The sequence below is a fragment of the Camellia sinensis genome, chromosome 15, assembly GCF_055761805.1.
Source record: "Camellia sinensis isolate YWXY chromosome 15, ASM5576180v1, whole genome shotgun sequence".
In the NCBI taxonomy this organism is placed as follows: domain Eukaryota; kingdom Viridiplantae; phylum Streptophyta; class Magnoliopsida; order Ericales; family Theaceae; genus Camellia; species Camellia sinensis.
The window spans coordinates 21033702-21054062 of record NC_138975.1 but is presented as its reverse complement, the minus strand read 5'-3'; the positions used below and the strand labels follow the sequence as shown (position 1 = coordinate 21054062).

Sequence of the window (20361 nt, the reverse complement as noted above, 5' to 3'; positions counted from 1 at the left end):
ATTTTGTATTGTATGACTTATTTTGTTGTAAGTTTTATATTTGTTGTCTAAATATCAATTTATGTTGTCAAAATAAATAATAAAAATTAAGTAGTATTGAATCAAATAGACTAAGAAAAACAAACATTCAAATATTGCGGTAATTTAAGAAAATTAAATAGTCGGAAAAACAAACTTAGCTTTAGCGGAGTCTAAGAAGGGTAAGATGATTGCAACTTTATCCCAATTTCTGCAGAAATTATTTTTGTGACTCGAATCCGCTCCACCAGGGATGCTAACGACAAACCTTATCATTCGACTAAGCTACTCTTTTGAGTTCTTAATCTATTTTCATATCTAATTTTGTTAAATATTTTTTCTTCACTTTTTATGCATTATTGTACATTGTAAAGTATTTTGTTATAGAATTCTTCTTCTTCTTCACCTTCTTTTTTGATAAAATACAGAACTTTTACCATCGAGTTTTCTATTGCATAATATTATATGTACATTTTACATGGAGTATTATATTTTTCACAATATCTTCACTTCTTTTTAATAAAATATAGGTTCATTTTGTGTATACTTTATAAGAAATATTTATTTAAATTAAATTATTATGTAATTTGTCTTTTTCGGTAGGATCTTACGATCCTCGATCCGATTCTACGATCCGATCCTATAAACACCTCTAAAGATCCATCGTAGGATCCCGATTTTAACAACCTTGGTGGTGAGAAAAAAAAGTGATATATAACATTTCTCTTTTTAGTTAGTTTTTATTTTTAGACATCATTGCTAATTGTTTCACTAAAATAAAATGAAAGCAATAATAACAATTAGAAAGTTATATCTCAGTAGCATAAAATAGGATAACTCTTCCTACACGTCTCTTTCGTAAATTTCACACAAGACAAAGAATTGTAAAGCGTGTTGCATAAATCTCTATAATGGATGGATATTAGGAATGATAATCCCAAAACTACAAACACAAATTTTTATTTTTAGGCATACAACAAATCTACAACACAATTGGGTATTCCTCAAAATGTAATGCAATAATACTCTATACCTCTTCTCCCTTGGATTCTTTTCCTTCATTCTTGTTACCTCCATTCCCAATCTTGGACTTCTCTTCTTGTTCCTTATTATCTCCATTCCCAATCTTAGACATCTCTTCTTCTTCCTTATTATCTCCATTCCCAATCTCAGACAACTCTTCCCCCTCATGTCTATGTGTAAACAATCCTTCATTCGAGCACGGTCCATAAGCCCAACTACATCGAAGAAAATAAAATATATTGATCGCGCTCATAATCGCCAGAAGCCAATAATAACTCTCGTAATGGGCCTTATTAATATTATTCGAGAGCCAACTCTCCTTCCCTCCTCTTCTAGTTAGTTTATCCACTGTGTGTATTAGAACACTCGCTAACAAGCTGGCCATGGTCATCCCAAGCCCAGCCATGCACATAGCAATGCTCGACATTTTCTTTGGCAATTCAGAGTAAAAGAATTCGTTTTGGGCAACTGCATTGAACGCATCAGCCATTCCATTCAAGACCTGCTGTGGCACGAGAAACATAGCCGACATAGGAATCACTCCTAGCGGGTTGTTCAAAAACCCGCTCTCTATTGCCTTTCTTTTTCGAAAATGCTCTACGGTTGCTGCAACCGCCATGGCTAGGAAAGAGCAAAATAGGCCTAGACCCATTCTCATTTTTAAGCCAACGTGAGCAGGTTTTCCTTTGATTTTCGATGATAAGGGAAGGATCACACGATCGAAGATAATGATCCAAAGTACTGCACTAGCGATTGTGAACATGCCGAACGAGCCTGCTGGGATTGAGAAGCTGGATGTTACGTGTCGGTCCATGGATTTAGCTTGGAGTAATTGAAATGAACCTTGGCTTACGTTTATCGACATCATGATAACTGAAGACCACAATGGCATGACTCTGACGAGTGATTTGAGTTCTTCAACTTGTTCTATAGTGTAGAGCTTCCATGGATTCGAGGCTGCTCCGTCTGGTGTTAGGTCCTCGGGGTTTCTGATGATGCAAGCTTTGTTTAAGAACCTGAGAAGGCATGAAAATGACAAGATTAGTATTGTAGTAATGGAGAAGTGTTTATTTTGGCAAAAAATGTTTTATTATCTGGCATTTGGTAAAACGAAATTTGGAATAGATGCAAGGAAGATCAGAGGCTAGAGTAGGAAGCCTTCTCATCTAAGAAAATGTTTTTCAATTTTAAAAGCCTACACTATCTTTCCTCCACTGCCCCATACCTAAGTTTATTAGTTGGCTCTGACAACGTTGAGCCCTTGTTATGATACCCCAAAATCGAGGTCTGAGATGGGAATGCTACCCTTCTGTTCTTGAAAGAAACCACCATCACTTGCACAAGACTAGTAAACAAGCTCAAGGTTGCTTTCTGCTTGATATAAATAGGGGAAGCGAGGAAGAACGAGAGAGCAGACAAGAACATGAGGATTGCTAGAATTCCAAACCCTATTTTCCAACCGGTACGATCTATAAGGTAAACAATGCCTGTGGAAACAAACAAAACTGCAACAGCAGTTGCAGCGTAGTACCCGCTAAAGAATTTCTGGCGACCAGCTCTATTGTTTAGTTGATCTGCTCCGAATGCTATAGAACATGGTCTAATGCCACCGGCTCCAATAGACACGAGGGCAAAAGAACCAAGAAGAATAGCATACTGGGCTGAACTCGGCGATTTGCAGCTCTCCTTGTATAGATTGCAATGGGGAGGCCTTGCTTGTGGAATCATAGCAGTCAACCAAAGGACTACAATACCCTGCAACAGCGAAAAAAATTTGTTTTCATTGGGTGGTTATGCCAGAAAATGGATTACAAATCCAAATATTTCGTTTGACAATTCAATTTATTTGATCATAAGTTCTTAAATTCACCATACAATGTGTTTGCTGAAGTCATTGAAGATGTTTCTGTTAGATAATGTCTCAATGGGACCACATAATTAAATGTGGTGTTATCATTTATAAGAAGCCTACAATTTAAGTGATTCAATTTAGTTAATAGGCTTAAGGGTATATGTGTTATGGACCTAATGTGTAGATACTAGTTGTATAATTTCTATTTCTATGAGGGGCAGAAATAGAAATTAAAACATATTGGTTAAAGTTGGTTTTCATTACCTTTCAGTTTTAAAACCAATAATGGTTAATTTATTGGTTTTCATTACCTTTCAGTTATGAAAACCAATTACAACCTTTAAAAGGTTATGGTCCCTATTCCTTCCCAAGGTGAAAAAATAAGAATACTGTTTTGTTTTTCTAAATCCTCTCAAGAAGAAACATAAGGCACCAAAGGGAAAGGATTAGAAGGCTCTAACAAAGTCAATATCAAAGGTTTTATTGACAATCAGACGCTTCCGTTTAACCGTTCATCAATGGATTAAGGTATGTCAGTTTGTCTTGATTTCTTGATAATACACATGGTAAATGATCCAAAATGTAAGGTTTATGTTCTGAAATTTATGTTTACAAGTGGTATCAGAGCGGTTATATCATGTGTATTATCAGAATAGATATGCTTTTCTTCATCCTATTTAGTTTCCTGGAATCAAATTCTGTTTTTTATATTTTTGTTTCTTCCTCTGCTGCAAATTCTGTTTTGTTTTCTGGAAATGGAACATAATTCGGATGGGCGGTTCATTTTTCAAATGGATGAACATCATGTATTTATATATATATAGATATATCTTGCGATTTGATCGGTTTCATTTTGAACATCATAAAAAAAAAAAAACTATTTGTTTTTGAAACCGTCAATTATATATATGTATATATATAATTGGAATTGCTGCATATTATATAACATATACGGGGTCACAAATTTAGAAATCTTTAAATTTAATGTAATTTCATACAACGTCTACAGAAATTTAATTTTCTAACATTCTCAATATAAGTCAATTCAAACAAGATGTCACAAAAGTGATCTCTCTTGTCTAGATTGTTTTATATGGAATGTTTTGAAGTTCATGTCTGTGTATCTCATGCGGGTATTTATTGGTCCAAAGACATGATTAAGACTTGGCAGAATTACACACACATTTTGTGATGATAAACATGTGCCAATTGTCAAGAAAACCTAATGTGAATAATAAATCCATCAAAAGATAGATTTGTTATTTGACATAACTTATTGTCAATGTTTGATCATTACAACAAGAATACCACTTACAGTTAATATCACTACCCAAAGGCTTGGTATTAATGTTGTGCTAGGTATCTTGAGATGTTGTCATTAAATTAATTTATTTAGAGATTATCTGTTTGGTATACTTTATTGGCTATGCCGAACGATCACGGGGTTACAAGTTTTATGATCCCACAAATAGGTCAATATTTGAGACGGAAATTGCAACATTTTTTGAGGATGTTGAGTTTGGGGGGAGAAATCCAGTTAGAGACATTGTCTTTGAAGAGGAAGCAGGAGTAATCCCACTTCCTACTACTACTTTTGACCAATCACAGGTTCCTATACCTGTCATTGCTCGAGAAGTAATTTTGGATCCTTAACCAGACAATGTTGTTCAAGATAATATAGTAATTGTTCCTGAGGAACAAACTCTAATCTGTGCCATTAAGGCGATCCACCAGAGAAAGGAGATTTGCATTTTCAGATGATTATATTGTATATCTCCAGGAACATGAGGTAGAAAATGGAATGTCGAAAGATGATCCAATCAACTTTCGTCAAGCCATGGAAAATTCCAACTCTCATAAGTGGATAGAAGCCATGAATGAAGAATATAAGTCTATGCAAGACAATAAAGTTTGGGAACTTGTCTCATTACCAGTTGGTGCAAAGCCCGTAGGTTGTAAATGGATATTTAAAACCAAAAGGGATTCAAATGGTAATGTGGAGAGGTAGTGCAGAGTGGACAGATTTCCATAGAGCACATTGGGACAAACTCCATGATAGCGGATCCACTTACAAAGGGACTACCACCCAAGGTCTTTCATGAGCACACTGCTCAGATGGGTGTTGTTCTAGTTGAGAACATTCTGGTTTAGTGGGAGTTTGTATTTATATTACTGCTTTATGTCAGCCTTGAGTTTTATCTATGTAATTAGATTAATTTCTGCAGAAATGAAATATTCAGTTTATTACGCTCTGTTACGTATTGTGAAGTATTGATCTCAATAAAGTTAAGTAGGACCAGTTGGAAATAGGCATGTATGGATCACATCACATGTAATTTCCATGCTACGCATCCATGATTGATCTATGTCATTTAGCTGTATTAGTATACGTGACCATTGGTGGGTCGAGTTACGATTGATGTAACAAAGACGGCTTTGATCCTATATTAATATAGTTAATGGACAAGATTGTTTGGATACCCTCAAGTTATGATAACAAATTTCTGAGCTCAATAAAGTTAAGCACATTTTTCAGGATACATATGTGGTCCAGTGGGAGATTGTTAGATAATGTCTCAATGGGACCACTTAATTAAATGTGGTGTTATCATTTATAAGAAGCCTACAATTTAAGTGATTCAATTTAGTTAATAGGCTTAAGGGTATATGTGTTATGGACCTAATGTGTAGATACTAGTTGTATAATTTCTATTTCTATAAGGGGCAGAAATAGAAATTAAAACATATTGGTTAAAGTTGGTTTTCATTACCTTTCAGTTTTAAAACCAATAATGGTTAATTTATTGGTTTTCATTACCTTTCAGTTATGAAAACCAATTACAGCCTTCAAAAGGTTATGGTCCCTATTCCTTCCCAAGGTGAAAAAATAAGAATACTGTTTTGTTTTTCTAAATCCTCTCAAGAAGAAACATAAGGCACCAAAGGGAAAGGATTAGAAGACTCTAACAAAGTCAATATCAAAGGTTTTATTGACAATCAGACGCTTCCGTTTAACCGTTCATCAATGGATTCAGGTATGTCATTTTGTCTTGATTTCTTGATAATACACATGGTAAATGATCCAAAGTGTAAGGTTTATGTTCTGAAATTTATGTTTACAGTTTCAATCATTTTGATTAATGTTTTTCATAGGAAATTTAGATTTGTCGCATTTTTTTTGTCATAGCTACTGTCCACAGGAAACATTTTTGCCACAAAACAGTGAGTGTTAATGGATTATTACCAGGAGACTGGCTATACAACCAAGGCCAATAGTGAGGTAGCGACCAAGATATGAATCAGAGATGAAAGCCCCAACCAGAGGAAAGAAATTGGTAGCAGCTGACCACAGGAAGAGTATGTTTGTGGCTTGTGTTACCCCTATGTGATAGTCTCCCATCACATACAATATCATGTTTGCAGACAGTCCGTAACTCGCAACCTTCACCAATGCGTCGTTTGCTGTAATTTTTATCATATCAAAAATTACAACTCATATATCATTTATATATATTATTCGTTTTATGAGAGTTAATTAGGAAAACCTAACAAATTCATCAATATATATAGCTCATTCATTTTGTTAATGTAAACTGTTAATGTAAATTACCACTCCCACTCCACCTACCACATCCACTACCTCCTATCACCTACTACACTCCACCAAACCTACCTCCACCACTCACTCCTCACCTACTCCAGAATCATCTCCTATATAATAGGAATTCTTGTACAAAATATATACACAACAATCTTGTAATACATATCAATCAATAATACACAATTTATTCTCTCTTTCTCTATCAATTTATCTAACATGGTATCAGAGCTAGGTTAACAACCTAGTATTTTCGCTTCACCGGCGGGCGGCAGCCTCGCCTTGGCCGCCCGCCGGACCTCTCATCTTCCAACTATTTCTGCATGCCGGATTTTCATCCATCAAAACCAACACTGAGGCTCTTATTCTGTTCAAGAAGACGATAGAGAACGATCCAAACCAAGTCATGTCAGGGTGGAAGTTCAACAAGAGTCCATACACATGGTATGGAGTTTCATGCAATCTTGGAAGAGTGACTCAACTCGATCTCAACCAACCCAGGTACCATCTTGCCTTGCACTCCCTTGAGGACCACTGCCTTCAGCCGTGATTCGACCAACACCACCTCGCTGCCGTCATCCACTTCTCCACCACCACCTGCAGCTTCATCTCCGCCGCTGACATATCTCTCTCCCTGCACCAGCCACCGACGGACCACTGTTCGCGGAGGTGGATATTGGCAGCAGCGACTCCACGCTGATGGTTCGAGTCACCGTGGTCCAAACTCAACCACTCCTCTCCGCCTCCTTCCGCGAGCCAGCCCCTCCACACCGCTCTCCTGGAGTGGCGCCACCTCCGTCAGCGGTGTCACGGCCGCCGCCGCCGCCGACGGTTCTGAGGAGTCCAGCCAACTCCCTCTGAATCGGAGCCCCGACGCCTTGCTCGACAGCGTCCCCATTGTGGCCATCACTGGTCCAGTCTCTCCTATCCTACACAGCTCACGTCTCTCCTTTCTGGACCCGTCCACACACCAGTTTCGGCGGCCAGTTCAACGACGCCACCATCACCCAGCCACGTGTCTGCTTCATGTGCAGCTTCGGCGGCAAGATCCTCGCCACACCCTCTTCTCCTTCTCTTTCTCATCAAGTGACAGACTCTCGTGATCCCCCACATCTTCTGGAAGTATAACTTTGTGGACTTGTATCCACGGCCTTATGTGAACGCACAGCTTCAAGTTTCAGCAACGGGCCTCACCAACTCACTCTCTCTCTCTAACATAATAATTCTCCACCGCATTAGCCACCCAATGAGGGAAATATATTGTATTTAAAAATAAACCTTTCCCACCACCCCACACCAGCACTCACTTCCCTCTTTTCTTTATTTATTTTAAGTCCTTTTCCTCAGATAGTGCACAAGCCCTTTTCCAATAATTTTTCATTCCATTTTTATTTAAAAAAAAAAAAAAAAAAAAAAAAAAAAAAAAAAAAGAAGAAGAAGAAGAAGAAACCCAACACGGCACATGCATACACATGCACCCACGGCAGCCCACTCAAACACACATGCACTGTCTCTCTCTCTCTCTACTCAAGGACAATTATTTAATCACACCCACTAAGATTGTCTTCACCTTTCTTTTATTTCTACATAATTATCATGTTTTTTTTTTTTTTTTTTTTTTTTTTTTTTTTTTTTTTTATTCCACCACTCTGACCAAACACTTTTCTTTAATTTTAAGATACTTTTCTTTTTAGGACCACATTCAGAACCCCTGATCCACACTATGGACTTGTCCTCTCTCTCTCCTCCATTTGATTTCATCATCTCTTATTTTTATTTATTTTTTCACAAAACCCCACACCATTTACACATTTGCACAACAAACCATATTTTATTCATCTCAGGGATCAACCCCGATCACAATTTTAAACAACGACAAAAACAAACAAAAAAAAAAAAAAAAAAAAAAAAAAAAAATTAAATTAAATAATAAAAAAAAAAAAAAAAAAAAAAAGAGAAAAAATTCAAACACAACCACATCCACAGGTGGGATTTTTCTTCTCTACTCTGCCACCGGTCTCTTCTTTTTGCCTCCGTCCTGCGTGGCCCTTGCCGGTGTTGCCTCCGTCTTTCCCACTCCACTGGGCATGATCAGTACTCCCTGCTCCTCCACTGCAGCATATGGCGGCCCTCCAAATCGGAACATCACGGTGGCCTTCCGCTTCAGCTCTTTGTTTTCTGCCCTTAGCACGCTTATCTCTGCTCGCGCATCCTTATACATGCGTTGGAGCAGCGCCAGCTGGGCGTTTAAATGCTGCACCTCATTTGTCCTGCTCTGCAGCCGGTTCGACAAATTTGTGACCGCCGTCATGCTTTCCACACATGCCTTCAGAGTATACTGATTAGCCTCCACATCCGTTTGTACTGCCATTTTTTGCTCCACCGACTGCATCGGAAAGTTCAACGGAGCAAACCCCGTGGTGTTTGGTTGAGGTTCACGGGACACCGCACCAGTTCTCTCTCCTGTGGACTCGTTGAGATCGGGAAAGAGAGTGAGCAGCCCACGGGACGACGAAGCCATTTTCTGGGCAACAGCAACAGAGTGTTACAGCCTATCTCTCTCAGCAAAACGACCTCTCTTTCTCAGCAAAATGAAGAAGTTTTCAGAGGTTTCTCTCAGTTTTCTGTCTCAGTTTCTGCCTCCTCCGCTTCGGTTTATAACGACCATGACACAGAGCCAGCCACGCGCATCGCGCGCCTTTTGACACCGACAACCTGGCACGCCTTTTCATGGCACACCTTTTCATGACTCGGGCACGTCTTTTGATGACACGCCTTTTGATGACACACCTTTTGAGGGCACGACTTTTGAGGGCTCGATATCTACATCCATGTATATCTTTTGGGCAGCCTATATACACACTCATACAGTGTCTTCTACACCAGCCAGCTTTATCAATCCCTTTGTTTCAACCTCAAATAGGTTTCTATCTTCACACCTATTTGAGTTTGAGGGGGGGTTATACACAGTATCATGTATAAGTCACTCATGGCGCACTCCCTAAGTCGCCCCCTTGGTACACCACCACAACTTTCTACACCGGTCCGACATGACCCCATAAACTGTCTTCTACAACGGTCTGACACGACCACACAGTGTCTGCTACAACGGTCCGACATGACCCCGTAAACTGTCTTCTACAACGGTCCGACATGACCCCATAAACTGTCTTCTACAACGGTCTGACACGACCACACAGTGTCCTGCTACATCGGTCCGACATGACCTCGTAAACTGTCCTGCTACATCGGTCCGGCATGACCTCGTAAACTGTCCTGCTACAACGGTCCAACATGACCCCATAAACTGTCTTCTACAACGGTCCGACATGACCCCATAAACTGTCTTCTACATCGGTCTGACACGACCACACAGTGTCTGCTACAACGGTCCGACATGACCCCGTAAACTGTCTGCTACAACGGTCCGACATGACCCCATAAACTGTCTGCTACATCGGTCTGACACGACCATACTGTGTCTCCTATCTTGTTTTATTTTTCAGTTTATTTTTTCTGTTTTGTGACTCTCTCCAAACTCAAGTTGGCTAGTGCCTATCCTCCTTGAGTTTGAGGGGGGCTGTTAATGTAAACTGTTAATGTAAATTACCACTCCCACTCCACCTACCACATCCACTACCTCCTATCACCTACTACACTCCACCAAACCTACCTCCACCACTCACTCCTCACCTACTCCAGAATCATCTCCTATATAATAGGAATTCTTGTACAAAATATATACACAACAATCTTGTAATACATATCAATCAATAATACACAATTTATTCTCTCTTTCTCTATCAATTTATCTAACACATTTATATGTACGTATTATGAACTATATCTATGTATATGCATCAAAAGCTGTACCTATGATGATTGGCATGGTTATAAGGCCACCCTTTTTTCTTCTGGGTGGAGCTTCTTCTTGTCGTTGCAGTTGTTGGTGGTCCATTATTGCCTTATCTGCACCATTCTCCATGTCCATCTTCTAAAATGGAACCTGTCTTCCCCCTCTTACCAGGAATGAAGAGAGGGGGGGAAGCTAGAGAGAGAGATAACTCCTTTGTCTTCTATTCTTACCAGGAATGAAGAGAGAGAAAGCTAGAGGGAGAGAGAGAGAAAGACAAATGATTTGCCTTTGATGACTACACACCGATAACACAACGACCATTTATACAGTCCAAATCCCCTCCTTAACACTGGCAACGGCTGAGATCAGCCGTTGCAGATCCAACGGCTTAAAAAAAATAAAAATAAATAAATAAAACAAATTCAATTTGGTTTCCCGCCCAAAGTGAAACAGAGCTATACAGCTTTACACGCTACCCGCCCAGAGCGAAATAAACAAATATTTGTGCAAGCAAGAAACCCAAAGATCGCACGGGTGTCAAATACCTAGACTGATAGACTGTGGGAGGGTGCAGATTGAAGTGGATGGTCCGCCACTTCCACGAGGTTGTCTTGTTGTTAGCCCGGATCATGAGAATGAAGCAAAGAGTTAGGTTAGGGATTTTAAATAATTTATTAAATTTTTTTTATCAAAGGTTTCAACTTGTTTTATGTTGAGATCAAGATTAGACCAGTTTAGTCGGGCCCATTGGCCCATTTTTGGGCTCTTTTTTGATAATTCAAATCGTGAAATGTGTAGAACTTGTCAAATATTATATCTCTGTAAAAAAATCACATTGATTGGATATCGATAGCTATTTGATCGGATTATATTTTTATTAAAAAATGAATGGTGAAAAAAAACCGGTTGACAGAATTCTGATCCGATCAAATAGCTATTGATATCCAATCAACGTTATTTTTATTAGAGATGTAATATTCAACGAGTTTTATATATTAAATGATTCGGATTATCGAAACGAACCCAAAAATGGACTCATGGGTCGGACTGGACGGGTCCAGTCTTAATCTCAACATGAGACAAGCTGGACCCTTTATCATATTTTTCACATGAGTGTAGAATGTACATACATGTAAATTTATATAAATTTCACACCCATATAAAAAATTTGATAAAAAATTTAATAGATTATTTAAAATGTATAACATTTTTCTGAAGCAAAAGGTGGGCAAACGTACGGTACACTTATCCCAGGACCTATTAGGGCATCCACAATGGGATAGTCAAAATTATTTGTTAAAGTGTGTGTTATATAATAAAAAGTGATAAAAGTGGGGCCCAAAAATATTTGTTAAGATGTGTTAAGAGTTTGTTAATTTTAGAGAGTGAGTGGTGGTGCAATGGATGTGTTAAGGAGTGCGTTAAATATATATATATATATATATATGTGTGTGTATATAATAAATAAAATAAATAAATAATTTAGTTTAATAAAAAAATTCAAGCCCAAAATTAAATTTCAAGTCCAAAAAAAAAAAAATCCCAACAAATAAAAAACAAAAAAAATTCTGTTGACCGGGTCAATCGGCCGATCAACCCGGAAGACAAACAAAAACACTTCCAAGTGCTAGCTAAAGCGCTAGCCGCAGTTAACAAACTTTTTAATACACACGACTAACACACACCACTAATACACACACTAACTGATCCACTGCAGCACCTAACAACACACTTTGCTAGCTAAAATTTACCAACTGACACTAAAACTCTCCTTAGCAGCTCCACTGCGGATGCCTTTATAGGAGTCAGACCTTTTGACTAGTGACATCCCACTGGGCCCCATGTTAAATTCTAATGGCAAAAATTAGCCATAGTTAAAAATTTGGTACAAATTCATGAAATTAAAATTATATATTTAATATTTATAAAATTTAATATTTATTTGTAATTATTTTTAAAATTTTCCCAACTCTAATTACAACACATTTTGAGGTTATTTATAAAAGAAGAAATTACAATTTAATGGTGTTTTTATAAAATAATTATTTATAACGATATTCACTACAACAAAAAGCAGTTTTTGTGACAAAAAATGTAAATTTCGTCGCTGAAAGTAGGACAATTGGCGACTAAAATTGAATTAGTAGCCAAAAGTGAAGACTTTTGGCGACTTAAACAGTTTAGTAGCCAAATGTGTACTTATTGGCGACTAAAAATCAGATTAGTCGTTGATTACATGGGTTTTAGCGACTAAAACAATTTTAGAAGCCAAAGGTGAAGGTTTTGGGCGACTAAAAAAGATTAGTAGCCAAAAGTATAGGCTTTGGCGACTAAAAAATGATTTGGTCGCCGATTATAGGTGTTTTACCGACAAAAAAAAAAATGTTGTAACCAAAAGTAAAGGTTTTTGGCTACTAAAAGATTTTTAGTAGCTAAAAGTGAACAATTGGCGACTAAAATTGAGTTTAGTTGGCAAAAGTGGCGGTTTTGGCAACTAAAAATCAGTTTAGTCGCCGAAAGTGGTTATTTTTAGACGGAAATTAATTTTTTTAGCGACTAAATTATTGGTAGTAGCCAAAACTAAGGTTTTTGGCGACTAAAAAAAACTTTAGTCGCCAAAAGTGGCTCCCTTTTTTTTAATAATTAATTTATTTTTTACATAAATTAATATTGAATAAAAATAATTATATTTATATATATAATTAATACGCGTCAATATACTATATAAATAATATAGTTTTAAATTAATACGCGTCAATATACTATATAAATAATATATATTGCATATATATTTATGTGATCTTGTGGTGGCATAATGGAGGGAGTGTGTTGGTAAAGGTGTAGAAAGTAGAAGGTCCGCGATTTGAATCTCAAAACAAGCAAAAAAGTTGGTAATTTTTTTTTTTCACGGAAGCACCTTTGGCGACTAAAATTATTGGTCGCCAAAAGTCTTTAGTTTGGCGACTAAATGAATTAGTCGGCGATTTAGTGAGTATTGGCGACTAAATGATTAGTCGCTAAATGTATGATTTTGAAAAATGTAACTCACTATTGGCGACTAAAATGTTGGTCGCGAAAGAGCTGCTTTTTGGCTACTAAAAAAGTTTTAGTCGCCAATACCTTTGCCGACCATCTATACGCGACAAACTAGCGACTAAAAAAATTAGTCGGGGAAAGTAAAAAATCGACTTTTGACGACTAAAAATGAACTTTTGGCGACTAAAAATTTAGTCGCCAAAGGTGCTTTGTGATTTAAGATTTTAATTATTAATGATCCTAAATTTTATTATTGATTTGAAATTATTTTTAAAAATTTAAACTGAATTATAATTTTTTTTTTAAAAAGGATAAATGATATGAACCCTAAAAAAAGTTATGAGAAATTCACCATAAATAAAGTTATCAGAATTTTTACCTAATATTTATAGAAGTGTAAAATTCATATTATATGAAACTTACATGAGTATTATATAAAAAGTTGAATATTTTTTTAATCTTTAATGTTTGTTAATTTTTTTTTTATCTATTTGCATTTTAACTAGGTGAACCGAACTTGAAAATATTTTGAATTTGTTTATTAAGGTTTCAACAAACTCAAGTTTGAGCTTGAGTCCAAACTCAATAAAAATTTAACAATCCGAATTTGAATCAAGTTGACTTAGCCTTAGCTCAAACTCGAACTCGAACTTGTTCATGAGCCTTAACGAGACAAGAAAATTATAAATTTATAATTAGGTATTAGACAAAAGTTACAATTTGATACAATCTATATATATATAAACATATTTTTTAAAAAATCAATATATTACCAAAATAATAATATCTACCACTACTATTATATGAATGTATTATCTATAGTTAGTTATTATTTACATAAAAATAAATTTAGCTATTACTTACATTTGTATTATTTAAATATAAATAACATATTTATTCTATTTTAAACATATTTTTACATTATTTAATACATAAACAATATATTTATTATAATATTTAAATAAATGTTAAATAAGTTAGCTAATAAGCTGAGTTCACTACAACAAAAACATACTTTAGTGGCACTACACTAGTGGCATATTTTTAGAAAATGCCACAAAAAATGATATTTAGTGGCACGTTTTTGAAAAATGCCACAAAACGACAAACATAAAAGGCTCTAGTGACATTTCAATGAACAAGTGTCACAAAACTACAACAAAAACATACTTTAGTGGCACTACACTAGTGGCATATTTTTAGAAAATGCCACAAAAATGATATTTAGTGGCACGTTTTTAAAAAATGCCACAAAACGACAAACATAAAAGGCTCTAGTGACATTTTAATGAACAAGTGTCACAACACTACAACAAAAACATATTTTAGTGACACCATACTAGTGGCATGTTCTTAAAAAATGTCACAAAAAGAATATTTGGTGGCATTTTTTAGAAAAATGTCATAGAGCCACAAACATACAAGGCTCTAGTGGCATTTCAATTAAAAAAAGTGTTACATCACTACAACAAAAATGTCACTACAACAAATTTACGCTTTAGTGACACTACACTAGTAACATGTTTTTAGAAAATGCCACAAAAATAAAAATTAGCATTAAATGTTTTAGAAAAATGCCATAGAACCACAAAACATATAAGGCTCTAGTGGCATTTCAATAAAGAAATGTCACATCAATTTTATGACATTTTATAAAATAATGACACAAAAAATTATGTTCGTGACATTTACCAACAGATGCCACTAAACTTTAGTTGCAATGGTATTTTTTAAAAAATGTCAGGACACTAGGTAGGTGCAAATTACTTTTTATGGCACTTAGGTGAAAAGTGACATAAAAAAATATTTTATAGTATTTTGAAAAATGCCACTAAGCCAAAAACTTTCCAAGCTTATAATGATATTTTTGAAAAAACAAAAAATGTCAATATATTTTCTAAATTTTTAAAATGCAGTAAATGATTAAAAATAAATGAATTAAACTCAATATACACTGCAGAAAAAAGCATATTCGGTGACTAAATTTCCTGACCAAAAAAATTTGGTCGCTGAAAGTATAGCTTTCAGCGACCAAAACAGCATTAGTTGCCAAAAATAAAGCTTTTTGGCGACTAAACAATTTTAGTGGCGACTAAAACTAAGTTTGGTCGGTGATTATATCGGTTTTAGTGACTAAAAAATTTTTAGTAGCCCAAAGTAAAGTTTTTTGGCGACTAAAAAAATTTAGTAGCCAAAAGTCTACAATTGGCGACTAAAAATAAGTTTGGTCGCTGATTATATGGGTTTTACCTACTAAAAAAATTTTAGTAGCCAAAAGTAAAGCTTTTTGGTGCCAAAAAAAAATTTAGTAGCCAAAAGTCTACAATTGGCGACAAAAAAAAAAGTTTAGTCGCCAAAAGTGGTCATTTTTAGCGCGGGAGAACTAAAATCCTAAGGCGGGAATAAAATTTTTTGGTGACCAAAATTTTGGTAACTAAAAGTGCATCTTCGGCGACCAAATCCGATTTTGGTCGACAAAAGTTAAGTTTTTTAGCAACTAAAAAATAATTAGTAGCCAAAAGTATAGAATTGGCGACTAAAAAATATTTTTAGTCGCCAAAAGTGGTCTTTTTTTTTTATTTTGGTAGTAAATTGTTTATTTTACATAAATTATGTTCAATAAAATAATTATGTTTATACATATACTTTTATATTAATATGGATGTATGTACTATATAAATAATATATGTTGCATATATAATCATGTGGTGGTATAGAGGTGTAGTGGGAAGAGTGTGGTGTATAAGGTTTATGGTGCGGAAGGTTGGCGGTTCGAGTCTCCGCAAGAGCAGATCAAATTGTTCTACAATGAATTATCGTCATGAATGGAACTTGATAGTGTCACGAATAGTGCCTACCATGACATTAAAGTGTCACTGAAAGGTTTTAGTCTTGATGGTGTAATGGCACTTACAAGTGTCACTAACTCTTTTTTTAATGGCGCTTGATAGTGCCACAAATAATATCTACCATGACATTAAAATGTCATTGAAAGTTTTCAACCATGATGGTGCAGTGACACTTGCAAGTATCTACCGTGTCACTCGTATCTACCGTGGCACCAATAGAAGTGGCACTTGTTCAAAATGCCACAAGACCAAAAAATGTCATTAGAAGAATAGTTTTGTGGCACTTTCAAATGTCACTAAACTAAGAAAATGTTGTAGTGGTTATAGTATGTTTTGACTTGTTTATTAAATTTTAACGAGTTCGAATCTAATAAAAATTTAACAAACAAAGTTCAAACGAGTTCTTACTGAATTGAGTTCGAGCTTGTTCGCAAATAACTCTATTCATTTGTAGCCTGAGATTCAGTTTAATAAGGCCTGTTAAGACGATCCAAGTTGTTTATGATCATCTTATTTGGTGCAATTTATTATAAATTAAAAGTTGATAATCATAAAGTACCTTACCTTTTAAATAATCAATTTATTTAACTGTTTATGGCTTAAAAGCACAAACTGCATTAAATAGTCCAACACAGACTCTGAAATTAAAATAAACTATAAACAAGTCATTTAAGATATAACAAATACTCTCATTTTTTAATTTTATGGCCTTATTTGATATAATTTATTGTAAGTTATTAAAAAGAAAAAGTTAAAAGCACAATTTCCTCAGTTTCTAGATAATTAACCTTTTTTTAGCTTATTTAAATTATTTTTTATCTAATAATTTAGAAGCAAAAATTATAAAAAATAATTTGTTATAAACTCTCAAATTAAAATAAGTTATAAACATGTTATTTAAACAATAACCAACACTTATATATGTATAAATTATTCATGAAATCATAAAATAAAATTTATATAATGGTCAAAATTGCAAAATATTGTTTTATTTATTTTTATAAAATAAACGGTATATTTGAACTAACTACACGGTCCGTGCCCTTTTTTTTTTGAAACAGCAAAATAAATCTTTATTGATGGGATTAAACAAAAGAGAGAGACATCAATAAAGAGGAACTCAGAGCTAGAAGAAGCTCAAAGTTCCGGTTGGTGAGAAACCAACAAAAGGAGAAAAACAAACAGAAGCAAAGAAAACAAAAAGAAACAGTAGGCACACAACATAGAGCAAACCCTAAGGAAGAAAAAAGAACCAGCAAAGGCACAAACTCAGCATATACGGGCACCCCAGATAGTGGCAAAACTCAGCAGTGGCAAACATCAGACAGTGGCAAAACACACAGCAGTGGCAAAACTCCAGAACACACAGCAGTGGCACATCAGACAGAGGCAAAACTCAGCAGTGGCAAACATCAGACAGTGGCAAAACACACAGCAGTGGCAAAACTCCAAAGCATCCATTCCTATGCAGCAGACACCCCAGAATCCAAAGCTGATCAACAGACAGCACCCTAGCTTAACCTTCGTTGATGCAATGCCTAATAGCTGAGATGTTGTACAGAAAATCATTGATCGAAAAGTAGAGCTTCGTGGACGTAGCTTTCAACCAAATGGCAATCCTGGTGACAATGAGCTCTTGCAGCTCCTGCAGATTTGGCGAAGATGCTTGGAAGAGACACTCATTCCTATGTTTCCAGATGGACCATAGAGTTACAAGAGGAATAGCATTCCATATTCGACGTTCAGACTTTCTGCAATCAAAACCTGACCACCAAAGTAGCAGGTTTGAGACAGAATTTGGGACAACCCAAGTAGTCCCCCACCACTGTAACAACCCAGTCCAAACTTTCCATACCAGATGGCAGGAGATGAGTACATGTTCTGCTGTTTCCTGCTGTGCTTGACAGAATATGCATAGGGTAGAGGCAGATCCATCTAAGATACCAATTCGCTGAAGGAAGACAGAGGTTTTTAACTTGTATTTCCATGCGAGCCAACTGAAAAATTGCACTTTGGGTGGGAGTTGCTTGTTCCACACCAGATAAATTGGATGATTACAAGTTCCATGGACAGTGCTGATAAAATTATAGAATACCGAGACAAGAGATTGCCCTGCAATAGCTTCTGACCATACTGCATTGTCTTGTGCTTCCAGGTTAAGTATGGGAGTTGGACATAGGGTGGTATTGAGTCTAAGTAGTTCGCTTTTCTCCCAGTCAAAAAGGGGCCTCCTGAATGTGAACACCCAATGCTTAGTAGGGCCAGAGTCATCCACATAGTCCTTGAGTAATCCATCCTTATTGAGTGACAGCCTGTATATCCGAGGAAACTCATCTTTTAGACGAATATTTCCACACCAATAATCATTCCAAAACCTGATTCTACAACCATTACCCACCTTTAATTTTAGGTTATTGGTATAGTATTGGAAGAGGGACTTGTTCAGCTCCACTGCTGATACAATACCATTCTAGATGTTTGATAACTTGATGCTTGGGCTGAGGTTTGGGAACCATCTCCCACCAAGGAATTTGTAATTGCTACAGATGATTTTCTTCCATAATGAATCATTTTCAGATGCAAATCTCCACCACCACTTCAGGAGTAAGCACACATTTACATCCTTCACTCTTCTAATGCCCAACCCACCCTGCTTTAGACTCTTGGTAACCTCCGACCATTTCACTAGGTGGATTTTTCGCCTTGAATCTGAGCCTCCCTATAAGAATGAGGCTTGAATTTTATCTAGCTCCTTAGCAACTCCTTCAGGTAGTCTATAAAGAGACAAGAAGTATACAGGTAAGCTTGATAGTACTGCTTTCACCAATATTAATCGGCCTGCGAAAGAGAGGAGTCTCCTTTTCCAACCAGCAAGTCTCAACTTAAACTTATCAATAACCGGTTGCCATGTTTTCTTTCTCCTTGGATTCGCTCCCAAAGGCAATCCTAGATACTTAAGTGGGAGAGTTTGGGTCTTGCAATTCAGTAGGGATGCAAAAACAGCAAGTTCAGAGATTGAGACACCAACACCACACACCACACTTTTGTGGTAATTGATTTTGAGGCCTGAAGCCATTTCAAAGCATCGGAGTAGTCTTTTCAAAGCAAGGACTTCTGATAGCTCAGCTTCGCAAAATAGTAGTGAATCATCTGCGAATTGTAGGTGGGAGAGTCGCACTTGGTTGAAGCCAATAGATACCCCTTTTAGTAAATTCAACTCCATAGCTCTCTGAAATAGTATGTTCAGTGCCTCAACAACCAAGTTGAATAGGAATGGTGATAAGGGATCACCTTGCCGAAGACCTTTTTGGGGACTGAACTCCTTAGTTGGAGAGCCATTGATAAGAACTGAAATTCTTGCAGTGGAGACACATTCCCGCATCCATGAGATCCATTTTTGTCCAATCCCGTGCCCTTATCTCACCTTCTAAACTCTCCTGCGGGCCACGAGTCAAAATTATACACACGGTCAAAATGTGAACGCTAAAAGTGCTTTCCATGTCGCAATCAATCATTTGTATATATACATCATATCATAATATACAATTAGCAATTATTGGAATGAAGACACAAAACACAAGTGCCTTCCCTTCGAGCAGTTATTTCGTACCGCTGTGGCGTTGCCACATGAGTTCTGTTTGATAGAATTTATTTTCAGTTTATTTTAATTTTTAATTTAATTTAAGTTATTTTGATGTGTTTAGTTCAGCTTAACAATACAGTTTATAATTTTTTATAAGTCAAAAATCAACTTATTCTTTGAGTTGGGGAAGAAAAACTTAATTTATAAGTCAAAAATCAGTTTATGTTTACAGTTATAAGCTATAAGCTGTTAAGGTATAAGTTATAATCACTTTCCCATAACTCTACCAAGCGTAGCCATGATTCCATTGATCGGTGAAGAAAATCCGACTCATGATTGTATGTCAAGTAATAAAAAATAATAAATGATATAATGGGGTGTTCTAAAAAAATGATTAAAAATTAATTTTTCATCTTTTCTTTTTCTCAAAAAAAACGTATAAAAAATATAAAAAATAATATAACTTAAAATGAGTTAAAAGTTAGGAAGTAATTTTTAACTCATTTCTCAAAAGAGGTCAATATCTTGTTAACTTATGAGAAACAA

General features: G+C 36.0%; 1 protein-coding gene across 1 annotated transcript; it reads right to left on the bottom strand.

Annotated features, from left to right (window-relative positions):
* Nucleotides 1–918: 918 nt before the first annotated feature.
* On the bottom strand, nucleotides 919–10621 carry LOC114302251 (protein NRT1/ PTR FAMILY 1.2-like). The gene is made up of 4 exons (XM_082909106.1): nucleotides 10365–10621; nucleotides 6138–6355; nucleotides 2267–2796; nucleotides 919–2057 (listed from the first exon to the last, which is right to left on the bottom strand). Exons 1-4 carry the CDS (start codon nucleotides 10480–10482, stop codon nucleotides 1046–1048), a joined length of 1878 nt encoding a protein of 625 aa, XP_082765232.1. The 5' UTR covers nucleotides 10483–10621; the 3' UTR covers nucleotides 919–1045.
* Between the last annotated feature and the right edge of the window lie 9740 nt (nucleotides 10622–20361).

Coding starts and splice junctions, on each gene's coding strand:
- LOC114302251 (XM_082909106.1), bottom strand. CDS start 10,482: ATGGACATGGAGAATGGTGCAGATAAGGCAATAATGGACCACCAACAA. Junction 6,356..10,364: donor AACCATGCCAATCATCATAG/GTACAGCTTTTG, acceptor TAAAAATTACAG/CAAACGACGCATTGGTGAAG. Junction 2,058..2,266: donor GAGCCAACTAATAAACTTAG/GTATGGGGCAGT, acceptor ATGCCTTCTCAG/GTTCTTAAACAAAGCTTGCA.